The 14,006-nt window shown below is 41.9% G+C and overlaps 2 protein-coding genes across 7 annotated transcripts in view; one reads left to right on the top strand and one right to left on the bottom strand.

The window, feature by feature from the left end:
* Klhl18 (kelch like family member 18) overlaps positions 1-7,435 on the bottom strand; it is a 52,959-nt gene extending 45,524 nt beyond the window's left edge. For 2 of the 3 annotated variants that reach the window (XM_076844803.2, XM_076844812.2), the window contains exon 1: positions 6,982-7,435. In XM_076844803.2, coding sequence (XP_076700918.1) covers positions 6,982-7,110 — 129 coding nt within the window. In that variant the 5' untranslated portion in view covers positions 7,111-7,435. The remainder of the gene's footprint in view (positions 1-6,981) is intronic. The other variant, XM_076844820.2, reaches the window with a different exon arrangement.
* A 119-nt stretch (positions 7,436-7,554) lies between these two features.
* Positions 7,555-14,006, top strand: part of Kif9 (kinesin family member 9) — a 64,718-nt gene continuing 58,266 nt past the window's right edge. Inside the window, exons 1-2 of one of the 4 annotated variants that reach the window (XM_076869910.1) lie at positions 7,555-7,604; positions 8,559-8,796. In XM_076869910.1, coding sequence (XP_076726025.1) covers positions 8,760-8,796 — 37 coding nt within the window. In that variant the 5' untranslated portion in view covers positions 7,555-7,604; positions 8,559-8,759. Of the gene's footprint in view, positions 7,605-8,441; positions 8,797-14,006 lie in introns of those variants that run through there. The other 3 variants (XM_076869919.1, XM_076869930.1, XM_076869939.1) reach the window with 3 other exon arrangements.

The raw sequence follows: 14,006 nt of genomic DNA, 5'->3' as shown, positions 1-14,006 counted from the left end.
TTTAGAAAAACAATGTGGTCTCCTTTTCCATCACGCTAAACTAGGTGGGGCTAAAGGGCAAGCAAAGGAGTCTCATGAACAAAACAATAAAGGAAATGTCTATGTAAGAAGCACTCCCAAACACAGGCTTTTCACATTCACCTAGCCAAGCCCAAGGGTGAGCTCATGAATGTGGCTCTGCTAGTAACAGATTTCTCAGCCTGCATCTTCAACTCTCTCTTCACTCATATGTCAGGCAGCATTAAGCTCTCTTATCCACCTAATCAGTGTCCAAATTTAACAGCATTACCCACAATATAATTTGAATAAGAAAGAGATCAAAGCTGAATTTTTATGAATATGAAGTTCACATCACAAGTGCTTTGCTCCTTAAGGAGCATACCTTTCCTCTCCACTCTGTTCATTACAAAAAGATAAGGCTGAAGATGAACACAATAACCTGAGAAAAATCAGTAGTAAATCCCAGAAATGAACAAGCAAGTATTCAGAAGCATGAGTTTTCCAATATAATGTCACTTCAAAAATCAAAAGGTGTCAAGAAGTCATGTGTAGAAGACTAACAGACAATACTGTTCAGTCACTGTCATGAACAGATGAGGTAACAAGAAAGTATGAAAGAACAGTTGACCCTGTAGTCACAGACTAGAGTCTATCCCTATTTCTGTGTAATCCAAATTGTGACCTTGAACAAGTGCCTTCCCCTTCTGGCTTAGACCCCAATATATTTTTTTTTTTTTAAAGAGAGAGAGAGAATTTCTTAATATTTATTTTTTTTTTTTAGTTTCCGGCAGACACAACATCTTTATTTGCATGTGGTGCTGAGATTCGAACCCAGGCTGCACGCATGCCAGGCGAGCACGCTACCGCTTGAGCCACATGCCCAGCCCTAGACCCCGATATTTAAAATGCAAGCTACTGTGGTTGGGGCTATAGCTCAGTGGTAGAGCGCTTGTCTTGCATGCATGAGGCCCTGGGTTTGATCCTCAGCACCACATAAAAATGAATACATAAATTTAATAAATAAATAAAATGCAAGCTACTAAAGTATAATAGTGGTCTGCATTCTCTTCTTAACTAAAACCATACCCATCACTGCCCTCCAGGCTCAAAGATGACACTAAAGATGTCCTGTTCCCTGCTCTGCTTCATACCATTAGCAGAGCAGGTGAGTAATGTGACAGAGGATATAAAAGCTTACTTCCACAAATATGAAAACAGCTGTGTTGGATCTCAGCAAATATCAAATATAGCTTTGTACCTTGGGCAAATCCTTTAATAGCTCTAAGCCTCAGGGTTTTTTGTTTGTTTGTTTGTTTTTTGTTTTTTTTTTGTTTTTTAACCTTCTCAATAAGTGGCTTTGATAGAGGACCTCTACAGGCTCCTTTTAATATGATTACTCTAGCTCTATAATTATCCCTGTGTAACTAACTCACTATAGTACACACAACAAAAATGGCATGCATCAACAAGTCCTTATTTCATTTCCTAACATCCTTCTCCACCTATTCTTTCATCACAAGGCCAGTTGTGACAACAAATTGGGCAAGACTCTGGACTCAAATGAGCAGTTCTTGAAGTCAGTTTATGTGAAAATTCTGTACCTGGATTTAGTGGATTAGAAACTATTCTAATACCATTCTTTTCCTTCTGGAGGTAAATTCTCAGATTCTGGCTCAAAAACCTCCACAGGACCTTGGAGAAATGCTGGGAAGATTGATGACCATTTAGCAGTGGTCGCAAAACAAAGAATGTGTACACACACACACACACACACACACACACACACATATCTCCTCTCTCTTCTAAGTTGTGAATAATTTGCAGAGGTCTGGTGACATCATCCTGCTCCCATTCTGCTCTCACAAAAATAGAAAAAGGAAGGGAGTTGAGTGGGGAAAAAACCCCAAAAACCTGGTGGCTACAGATCACCTTGAATCTGGGAAGTCTGTCCAACTAGCTGGACCCAGATGAACCTAACAGATGCTGCCTGAGCCTTGGGCTTCTGTTAGCCCAGAGGAAAAAGAGATGAAATGGAAAGAGGGGATGAGAACCTCCATGGATACAAGCCTCTCTATCTAGACCAAGCCTGATGCAAGTTTGCCAAGGATTCTTGCACTACTATCCTCCTAATCTTTAAGATAAAGAACCATGTTTTTTTTTTTTTTTTTCCTGATAACAGGCTCAGATTACCACAGATACAGAATGTGATTTAAAAAAAAAAAAAAAAAACTAATGTATTACTCTTTTTTGTCATGCCTCTGCTTAACTATTCAATAGGTTTGCTGGGTATTTAAATTTCAAATATTTTTAAAAAATCAAGTGTAGGTTCAAGTGTTGGCAGTGAATTTTGAGAATGTGGTTTGTCTGCAAATGTTCACTTTCACACTCTAAATCTTGGAAAACTAGTAAAAATGATATGCTGCTAAGCATGAGTATAGTGAATGGAGGGAGATTAATTCAAATTCACATGGTAGCCCCTGAAATCAGTTCAGTCACTGTCACAGATGAGATAACAAGAAAGCATGAAAGAACAGTTCATCCTGAACTCAGAGACTAGAGTCTATCCCTATTTCTGTGTAATCCAAATTGTGACCTTGAACAAGTTCCTTCCTCTTCTGGCTTAGACTCTGATATTTAAAATGCAAGCTACTAAAGTATAAAGTGGTCTGCAAACTTTTTTAAGGCAATGAACATTCTGTTCAGATAAAAATCAGCCAAAATTTTTCAGGCACTAAAAATCAATTCAAAATGGCAGATTGAACATACACATTTATCTCCACTCCCTCTAGAAACTTCATTAAATTATTAAAAAGTCAGGAATTGTTATGGACACCTATAGTTCCAGGTACTTGGGAAAACTAAGGCAGGAGGGTCACTTGAGCCCAGGAGTTTGGGGTCAGTCCGCAGAAAATAGTGAGACCCTGTCTCTTAAGAAAAAATTATTATTGACTGGCTGGTGGTGCATACCTGTAATTCCAGCAACTCTGAAGGCTGAGGCAGGAGGACATCAAGTTTGAGACCAGCCAGGGTGACTTAGTGAGACCCCGTCTCTCTGCCCCCACCAAAAAGGACTGAGGATGAGAGCACCCCTGGATTCAATTCCTGGTCACGGTGGCACACACCTATAAACCCATTGGCTTGGGAAGCTGAAACAGGAGGATTATGAGTTCAAAGCCAGCCTCAGCAATGGTGAGGTGCTATGCAACTCAGTGAGACCTTGTCTCTGAAAAAAAAAAAAAAAAAATAGGGCTGAGGATGTGGCTCATTGGTTGAGTTCCCCTAAGTAGTTCAATCCCCAGTACCCCCAACAAAATCTACTACTTACTAAGTATTTACTACATGATTATTTGAAGTGCTTCATTATGTTAACTAATAGAATCCTCACTACTCAGGTAGGTGATGATCCCCATTTTAAGGATGAAGAAACTGAATCACTAGCATTTAAAGAACTTGGGTTCAGGTTTTCACAGCTAAGAAGTAGCAGAGCCAGCATTCAAAACCAGGTAGTCTGGCTCCAAAGTAGGCATCATCCTGCCTCTCATATTAATATTCAAGAAACAGTTAAGCAACCTGGGTGCAGTGGCGCATGCCTGTAATCCCAGCTGCTTGGGAAGCTGAGGCAGGATAATGAGTTCAAAGCCAGCCTCAGCAACTTAGCAAGGTCTTAAGCAACTCACCAAGACCCTGTCTCTGTAATAAAAGGGGCTGCAGATGTGGCTCAGTGATTAAATGCCCCTGGCTTCAATTCCTGGTACAAAAACAAAAAACAAACAAACAAGAAAAACAAAACAAAACAAACAACCAAACAACAACAACAACAACAACAAAAAAAACAGTGAAGCTCCCAAGGAAAAAGAAGCAGAGAAACAGATTAGAAAAATCTACAAAATTTTGGAAAATGGTCAAGTGTGGTGGCACGCATCTGTTATCCTAGCAACTTGGGTGGCTAAGTCAGGAGGATCGCAAGTTTGAAGTCAGCCTGGGCAACTTAATGAGACTTAGTCTCAAAATTAAAAATAAAGGGCTGGGGCTGTCGCTCAGTGGCAGAGCACTTGCCTAGCTCGTGTGAGGCAATGGATTCGATCCTTAGCATTGTATTAAAAAATAAATAAATAAACAAATAAAGGCATGCTGTCTACTACAACTACAAAAATTTTAATAATAATCCACTTGAATCTAATATATGTAATATGAGATGTCAAGAGCTTTGTAATATTTTGAACAACCAATAAAAAAAATTAAAAAATAAAAATAAAAAGGGCTGGGAATGTAGCTCAGCAGTAGAGTATATCTGGATTCAACCTCCATCCCCACCCCCCCAAAAAATAAGAAAAAAATTTAGAAGATGAAAAGCAGACAAAAGAGTAATAACTGACTTATATGGAGAATTCTGAGTAATGCAGATGTAAAGCCACTGCAAATTCAACCACTGGAGCTGCCAGTTTCTTTTGAAGGTGTGTCATAAGGAGGAGCCCAAAACAGGCAGTACTGGTCCCCTCCACCAGGCAACGCTCTGTCACTGCCCTAGCAGAAGACTGGAGATTTACTCTCTAAACAGGATGAACTAGTGATTCCAGACTTGTGTAACTGGGGCACCATTGAAAATAAGGAAATGGCACCATTTAGGGAGACTGACTCAAAGTCTGCCATACAAAAAGGAGAGACCCAAGTCCCCTTTCACACAAGACTCCTGGAATGATAACAACCAGACTTATATCATCTAGGAGGACACCTAGAAGACTGAGGAGTCTGAACACATTCTAGTGAAAAGGCAGGTCCATTATCCTATAGGCCCTACCTGATAAAACCACTGGAGAACATGACAGAAATGTATATTCTTGGGCCCATGCCAGACCTATGAATCAGAATTCAGAGGTGAACTCCAAAACTCAGAGTTTTTACAAGGCCAACAAGGAATTCTGGTGCCTGCTAAAGTTTGAGATCCATTGCCCTAAGGGAGGCCCACTAGTCAACAAGTCATCACATACCAAAAAACTTTTCAGTGCCTGTTTATCTGAAAAACAATCTGGAATTGCCAGAAATTTGAGGAAAGACTATATTTCCTGTGTGTGTGTGTATGGGGGAGGGATGACAAACAAGTTTCACAGCACAGTTTTTGTAGAGGGCAGTGAAATGCAGCAGAACCTGGTATGCTTGCCCTTTTCCTGGCCCTACAGTCACTGAACCACTTCTCAGGCCTTATAGAAAAGATTGGTCTTTACAGTTCTGACCAGCTCTAGCCTAGGTCTATGCACTGGTCCTTATGCCCTTGAAACAGTAATTCAGACTGACACTCAGATGGTACTACATCTGAATGATTTACTTGTCCCTTTGAATGAACAGAAAGCATTTAATTGAAAAAAAAGTCATACAGGCATTTTTTGCTATAAATCTACTATATTTGATATTTTTATAAATGTAGAAGTGAAAGTCACTATTTTATGTAGAAATATCTGTGACCATTCCACTGTCATGCCCTTTTTGCTTCTCTGTGTTTCAAAAGCGTCCCTTAATTCACCATTACAGCTTAAATCTAAATCCAAAAATCCCTCCTTATTACTGCTTTTCACCAGTCTCTATTCACACCAAATGTTACTTCCACAACTAGATCATTCTTCTGTTTACAAATCTCTTGTGGCCTCCACATCTCTCACATTTATTTCTGTGGACAAAAATCTCTCATTTATTTTTACTTCCTCTGCTTCCATTATTCCAGCTCAGTTTTCTTAATCCTCTTGGCTCCTCTTTCTCACCTGAGAAGATCCTGCCCCTTTCTCAGGCCATTGTATTCCTCTCCTGGAAAATTATTTCCTTCAGGAGGGGTTTAAAGGGATGAAAAGGAGAGACCGAAGTCCCCTTTCACAGAGTGAAAAGGCAGGTCCATTATCCTACAGGCCCTACCTGATAGCACCACTGGAGAACTTGGCCAGGAATAAGGCAAAGAATGCCACAAAATTTCTCATTTAATCCTCCCACTAACATGAAGAATTAGGAACCTTACCTATTTTTACATTTGGAAGACTGAGGCTTAGAGAGAATAAATAACTTGTCCAAGGTTACAACTGGGATTTTAATCCAAATCCTCCTGTCACCAAAGCCAAACTCTTAACTATCCTATTTTACCCTCTCCAGCAGGGTAGCTGGTTAAGGAAGAAGCAAGGTTTCCTTAACCATGTAGAAAATAACAGCAAAAAGATCTCTGCATAGTTTTGTTTTTTTAAAACAGGAAGGTCACTCAGATGCTGATAGCCTTCCAGCTAAAGTCCAATAGGGAACACTAATGATAGCACCATCTCCCCACCTGGAGGGTTCCACATGGCTCAGCAGCTTGTTCAAGAAGCAGCACAGCATGTCTCTCCGCAGGAAAAGACTCATGCAATGGAGGGGAGGGCTGGTTTTTGTGACTGCTGGTAGGGAGGGTGGTTAAAATAGACCTTTTGGTGATGGTGGTGGTGGTGGGGGTCTTCCAGTGTGAGAGAGCATCTGTCCACCTCAAAGATTCTAACAATCAAGGACAAGCAATGACCCCTAAGGAGAAGCCTTCACCTCTATACGAAAGCACAGTCAACTTCGAGCGGCACAAAGAAATCTCTGTGTGCACAAGAAGATGCTTCAGTGGTATCCACCCAAATGTGGAGCCGGACACCGCCCCTTCCTCCCAAGAGAAACTGTAAGTACATTTTCTCTGGTCTGTGTGACAGAAAAAGGAGGCGGGCACTTCGGTGTCTCCCACTCTGAGGGCCTCGGCAGCGCACCTCTCAACCTCTCCTTCCAACGGCTGAAAGCTGTCCCTCTTCCGCGCCCAACTTGGCCTTAATAACCCTCTCCCACTCGGCACCTCTCTCCCTACGACAGGGTATCCCTCCACTCTCTTCTCTCCACCCCTCTGCCCGCTCGACCTCCCTTCCCCTGTCACCCGCCCCTCTTTTCTTCCCGCTCGACCCCTTTCCTCTCAGCCAGCCGCCGCCCATCCCGCAGCACCTTGAGCGTCACGTCGCACAGCTTGCCCTGTCGCCGGATCTCCTCCATGACGCCGTAGCCGCGACTAGGCAACTCCGACACGGAGAAGTGCACCAAGTCCTCAAGCTCCTCCGCACCGTCCTCCACCATCTTCCCCCACCGCCGCAAATGCGCAGACCTGGCCGGCCGGTTCCACACTAACCAGGGCGGGGCGTAGGCGCACACCGACCGCAGCTAGGAACGCTGAGCCGGAATAGGACGGGCCTGCGCGGCCGCCGTAATCGCAAATTCTTCTGCGCCGGAAGACCTGCAGCCCCGCTTCCTGGTTCATACACAGCCTTCGTTTCCCCGCTACCTCGAACACGGCTTTGCGCATGCAGCTGTTGCAGTCTTCCTAGAATCACTGGCCACATCTCCTGTTTTTCGATTCTGTCCTGACCTTACCTGTATCCTCGACCTAGAGCTGCGCACTTCATTTCCGCCACCACCCCACGATACTTCCGGAATCCCCGACGCGACCCGTTGCTATGGCGACTTTATACACAGCCCGGCGGCAGCTCTTGGCGTGTCCTGATCGCGTGCAGAGCTTGGGTCTCTGCAGTCGGCAGCGGTCGCACTGGGCGAGTGCCGCTGCCTCGGGAGCGGTAAGCAGGGGCCGCGCGACAGTGGGATTAGGGAGAAGGGAGGCCCTATGGGGTGGTGCGTCCTGGCCGCTGGCGTGGCTGAATTCCCAGCACCACTCTATTTCGGAGTTCCTGGCTTGGCTCGCTAGTTTGTGAAACTCTGGCAGAGGAAGGCACGCGGCTTCAGGGGGTCCTTTTTATTCTGGCAGCGATTTAGGACCTTGGGGCTAATATTCCCAGGTTCCGTGAGGATTCCACGTCGTGCTCCAGACATAGAGGGCGTGAGGCAGGGGTGCCAGGGGTCTTCTGGACTCTTCTGCACTCGTTAATTTTCAAACTGGAGTGACCTTGGGGATCATCAGTCTGAGCCCTGCGCTTTGCAGATGAGGAAACCGCTCCAGAAAAAGAGAGGAATGGGCCCAAGGCCCACTGCCACCCACACTCCTCATGGGGCTCCCGCAAGTTAGGTGAGAAAAAAGAGAAAGGCTACTTTTGCCTACATGCTGGTCTTGTCTCCAGCCCAAGGCCAGGTTGGACCCTATGTTTGGGGTTCAGATGCTTTTGTAGCCTCTGCCCCTGGTTTGTGCCAGAGCGCCAGAAAATAGGGACTGCCTGGGTACCAGTCATCACACCAGATGCTCCCTCATCTCCTATCAAGTCTTCGGGGGCTGTGGGTGGCAATTCCTTCATTGCCCCCCCCTAAAACAAATGAGGAAACAGTGAATCTCTCAATTTGGAGGTCTGCTGTTGGCCACTCAGATTCACTTTATTTCACAGGTGTTAAGGATGGTGCTCCAAAGAGGGGGGTATTCCTCACAAAGCTCTGAGGGAAAAGGACACTACTAAAATGGAGTATATTGAGGTCCTCTAAAATAAACCTAGAAAGCAAGTATCCTGCAGAACAGCTGAGAGGTCAGGGCATTGGATGTGGTTTGGAAGGGGAGTCACATCATCTGCGCCTTGGGACTCTCTCAGTAGTGACTGAAGATGGACCCACACATGGAGATTCACCTATCCTCTGACTTCCAGCCACGACCATCACCACCAACCACCATTTCTTGAGCACCTGCTATGCACTGAGCACTGTTCTGGATATTGTGGGGGGATTCAAAAGAGATAAAAGGCACATTCCTTGCTCTCAAGCAGCTTGTAATTTGGGAGCTGAAATCCACACAAATGAAGCGGCGTAAGAACAGTAACAAGCAGTATTTCAGTAAGTGCAAATGGCATGGGGCCCCCAATGTTTGGGTATTGAGGAGCTGCTGAATAGCAAGCACACAGTAGAGGTGTAGATCATAGGGAAGGCTTATTGCAGGAGGGTATGGCTCATGACATGCTTGGAGCCATAACATGAGCATGAGGAGACCTTGGGAACATGGACAGGCTGGTTGCATGCACATGTGCATGTTAGGAATTTCGTGGCAGAAAAGAGGTAGGTTCTGGGTTTACTTTGTGCTGGCTTGTGCTACCCCTTGCTGTTGGTGGCAGGGGCTTCAGGGAGGGAGGCCTGGGCAGCAGGTCCCAGAGCTCCCCTGCTTCTTTTCTGTCCCTTTTAAAGAGCATCCTGAATGGTACCTGAACTTCCCTGGGCAGGAGGATGGGCCCTTGGGTCTAGTGTGGGGGAGTTGTTTCCAGAGCTTTAGAAATAGAATATTTTAGTCAAAACACACTTTGCTTTACTCCTAGTTTCCCATAGCATAGATTGAAGTGAAATAGGAAATGAAATACTCTCTTCAGTTTTCTGATAGGACTTTGTATTAGAGTTATTGGTGGCTTTTTTATTTCTAGAGCTAAATTTTAAAGACAAATATGACAAATTGGACAAGCCATTTTCTTTGCTCACCTCAATATCTTTCAGATTAATTTTCTAAAAATCAAAAAGTCTGAATGACCCCAGAGTGGCTAGGAAAAGATGATCATGAAATAGTGAATTGAGGAACGTAGGAAGTATATACACACTCTATAGTAGGCAAATATGTAAGTACTATGTTTGCTTACTTGATTTAACAGCAGAAAGACTCATAATAGGTCAGGGTTTTATTTTGCCCCCATCATCAAAAATGTGAGCTGAAAGAGGAGCACCTGTCTCTATTTAACTTGCTTCTGCAGGGACCATTAATGCCATTTGATGATAGTTCATATAATTTTAAGAGAAAACTGATCATTATAAGTTGTGTCTAGAAATGTGGAAGGACATTAATAGAAAAATTTTTGTTAGGTAATTCCTATGTAAAATATTACTATTTTTAATGTGCTTTTTAAAAAACAATTAATTGTAATTGAAAAAAAGAAATCCCTGGGCTGGGGCTGTAGCTCAGTGGTAGAGTGCATGCCTTGCATGTGAAGCACTGGGTTTTGATCCTCAGCATCACATAAAAAATAAATAAAGATATTTAAAAAAAAACTAAATAGAACTTAAAAATACACACACAAAGAAATCCCTGTTGTGCATGGGAGCTTTAAAAAAAAAACTGAAAGGCCTTAAATATTAGGCCTTTAATATTGGATATCAGGGGCTTTAATATTAGATATCAGGGGCTGGGGTTGTGGCTAAGTGGTACATCGCTTGCTTCTCACATGTGAGGCACTGGGTTCAATCCCCAGTACCACATAAACAAAATAAAGGTATTGTGTCCATTACAACTAAAAGAAAAATTTTTTTAAATACTGAATATCATATCATTTTGTTAAAGTACTTTGCAGGTACAAACAAGCTATTTCTTTCTCTCTCTCTCTCTCTCTCCATATATATATATATATATATATATATATATATATATATATTTTCCATTTTCCAAATTGAAGATTGAAATTGAATCAGGTTCCTATGCTTCATGTTTCTCTAACTTCTCATAAATTTAGCAAATTCCTCCCCCCCCCCGCTGCAGGGGTTCAGGATCAAAATCATGGTCTTATACATGCTAGACAAGTGTTCTACTGAGCTACACCCCTAGCCTATGATTGTCCTATTTAAAAGTGTTTCCAGGAGTTTTCTTTTTTTTTTTTTTTTTTTTTTGAGAGAGAATTTTAATATTTATTTTTTAGTATTCGGCGGACACAACATCTTTGTCTGTATGTGGTGCTGAGGATCGAACCTGGGCCACACGCATGCCAGGCGAGCGCGCTACCGCTTGAGCCACATCCCCAGCCCCTCCAGGAGTTTTCTTTAGCTTCAACTCTATCCTCCCCTTGAAAGTACAGGATTTTAGGGGCAAAAGTCACATTCCTTATTGAATTGGTCCAATCCTGATGGAGAGATCAAAAGACAAGTGTATGATGCAATAAACATCCTGCCCTTTGGGCCTTTCTTTTGTCCATTCAAATTAGAATATTAATTCCAAATGGACTTTTTTTAAAGAGAGAAGAGAGAGAGAATTTTTTAATTCAGTTTTCGTAGGACACAACATCTTTATTTTATTTTTATGTGGTGCTGAGGATTGAACCCAGCGGCGAGCGCGTTACTGCTTGAGCCACATCCCCAGCCCCCAAATGGACTTTTAACATTTTTTCTTTATATTCATGGTTGTGTAAAAATGAAATTATTGAAATTTGAGAGCCCTATCTTAGGGTTACATGACTTTAAACTACATAGTGATATTATCAAGTTACGAGGGGGGGGGTCAGATAAAAAAAGGTTAGATTGATTTTAGGAAAATTTATATGAAATTTATATGTAGCTGGGCACAATGGTGCACACCTGTAATCCCAGAGACTCCAGAGGTTGAGGGAGGAAGATTGCAAATTCAAGGCTAGCTTGAGTAACTTAGTGAGACTCTATCTCAAAATAAAAACTAAAAGAGGAGGAAGTAGCTCAGTGGTGGACCACTCCTGAGCTCAATCCCCATTACCAGGGGGAAAAAAAAAGGAAATAAGATATTTATATGTAAAAAACTAGAAATCTTCCGTTTTAGAAGAATTTAAAACTGTATTTTGTACTTTTTCCCAATAGTTTTGAACAATGATGTTATTCATTCAGTGTATTCTCATAGACATTATTATTATTAGGATTGGACCCAGGAGCGCAATACCACTGTGCTACACCTCCAGTCTTTTTGTTTTTTATTTTCAGACATGGTCTTGTAGGAACAGAGGAGGTCAAACACCAAAGAATTAGCAGGAAGCAGATTTATTTGGCTGCAGCCAGGTTCAGAGGGAAAAGCTTTCACTGTAACCAATCAATCCCCCTGAACCCCGAGTTCAAGCAGTTTCAGAACTTTAAACCCAGTGTGTAGGGGAAGGGGTTGGGAAGTTCACAATCTGCAGAAGTTCACACATAAGCAGCTTTTCTTTCTCTTTTCTGGGCAAATTAACCCTTCAAGGTCAGCGCCTGAGAAGGGTAGAGCTTCTCCCCTTTCTTCCCTTCCCCTGCCAGCTGTTACCTTGGAGCCCTATTAGAAACTCTTCTCTTATCTTGAAATGTACACATCTCAGTGAAGCTGCAGCCCAAGGCCAGAGGCCTTGTTAAAGAATCTTTCTTATCACACTTTGCATTTGCAAACACTTCCCCCTTGAAAACTTTTACAATCTATTATATATCTTAAAAAATACTAGATAGTCCCTAATTGTGAAAAACTAGTAAAGGGGTGTTAAGCATTTGGACTGCTGATCTCTTTCAGGCCTATGGCCAAGTAAGATAGAGCAACAGGAAATAGGAAGTTTAGTTAAACATTGAACTCTTTTGTAGATTCTTTTGCTGATAGTTCTAAAGTCAATTATGGTGATGATTTCTGGAGAGGCTTAATTTAAGATTTTCTATGAAAAAGGGGATGCCACTACAGTTTTACAAGGTCCTGAGGGTCTTGCTAAATTGCTGAGGCCAGTCTCAAACTTGTGATGCTCCTGCATCCTGCTGGGATTACCAGGATGCACCACTACATCCAGCTCATAGATTTTTATCTTATTTTTGGTATTACCTAGATTTAACAAAACTGTTGATTCTCACAGATAGAATTTTACTTAGTTTCTTAGAGCTCTTAGCATTTTCTCTCAGTGTGTAAGACTTTATCACTAGGCATGGTGGTGTATGCCTGTAATCCCTGTGATGGGGAGGCTGAGACAGGAGGATTGCAAGTTCAAGACTGCCTCAGCAATTTAGCAAGATCCTAAGAAACTTTTTTTTTTTTTTTTGAGAGGGAGAGAGAGAGAGAATTTTTTAATATTTATTATTTTTTAGTACTTGGCAGTCACAACATCTTTGTATGTATGTGGTGCTGAGGATCGAACCCGGGCCGCACGCATGCCAGGCGAGCGTGCTACCACTTGAGCCACATCCCCAGCCCATCCTAAGAAACTTAACAAGACCCTGTCTCACAAAATATAAGACTAGGGATGTGGTTCGGTAGTTAATTGTTTCTGGGTTCAAAAAGTCCTTAAAGCAATAAAAATCAGTGCAATTGGTTGGGTCTGATCATGCATGCTCTTAACTCCAGCTACTCAGGAGGCTAAGGTTCAAGGCCAGCCTGGGCAACAGGAAGACCCTGTCTAAATAAAGTAAAATAAGATAAAGGGAAATAAAATACAGGGAATGTAGCTCAGTGCTTTAGCACTTGCCTAGCATATATGAGGCCTTGGGTTCAATTATAATACACAAAAAGGAAAAACAGCATAATTATCACCTCTATTTAATCACCCTCTGTTTCTCCACTGAATGTCAGTGTTAGAACCAAAACTTACTGTCTAATTAGTATTAAATATTTTTATGCAGGCACTACCAGGAGAGGGCCAAGTGTGATTTGACTCATGATACTAGTCTCCAAAAAGATATGAGATTTCTTAGTTATCATTTAAAGGATAGTTTTACAAGAATATATTTTAATTGGGCACCTTGAGTTTGCTTAACTATTTATGGTGTTTGTGGCCCTTACCTCTTTAAGAAGGTCTTTTCTATTATGGAACATTTACCTAAGTGACTTTCATCTGTAAGCTTCCATCTTATTCCATATAGCCACCTCAAATGTTTAATATTGTATTTTATGTATAATTATTTGTTATAATATAAATGAAGGAAGATAGATATGTGTGGCTACTTGAAGGAAATTGATGAGAATGTAGTTAGGTTTTAGGAGAGGAAAAGGAGGTAGGGGACTATGGTTTTTCTCTCAATGGACTTTTTGATTATGGAATAGCTTAAGTATACTTCTAGGGCATTTAGTCATAGTAGTATCCTTAATCTGATCCAGCTAGTCTGATAGATGTAGAGGGGATGCTGCATCCTAAGCAAGGTATATTTTTTAAATGTTTTTTTAATTTTGATAGACCATTATTTTATTCATTTATTCATATGTAGTGCTTTACCACTAGGACACAACCCCAGCCCAAGGTATATATTTTTTAAAAAAATTTAGTTGTAGATGGACATAATACCTTTATTTATTTATTTTTATGTGATGCTGGGGATCAAACCCAGTGCCTCACACATGCTAG

This window comes from Callospermophilus lateralis, chromosome 1 (genome assembly GCF_048772815.1).
Source record: "Callospermophilus lateralis isolate mCalLat2 chromosome 1, mCalLat2.hap1, whole genome shotgun sequence".
Classification (NCBI taxonomy): Eukaryota; Metazoa; Chordata; class Mammalia; order Rodentia; family Sciuridae; genus Callospermophilus; species Callospermophilus lateralis.
Note: the sequence above shows the minus strand (reverse complement) of the source record. Positions and strands in the feature narration are given on the sequence as shown.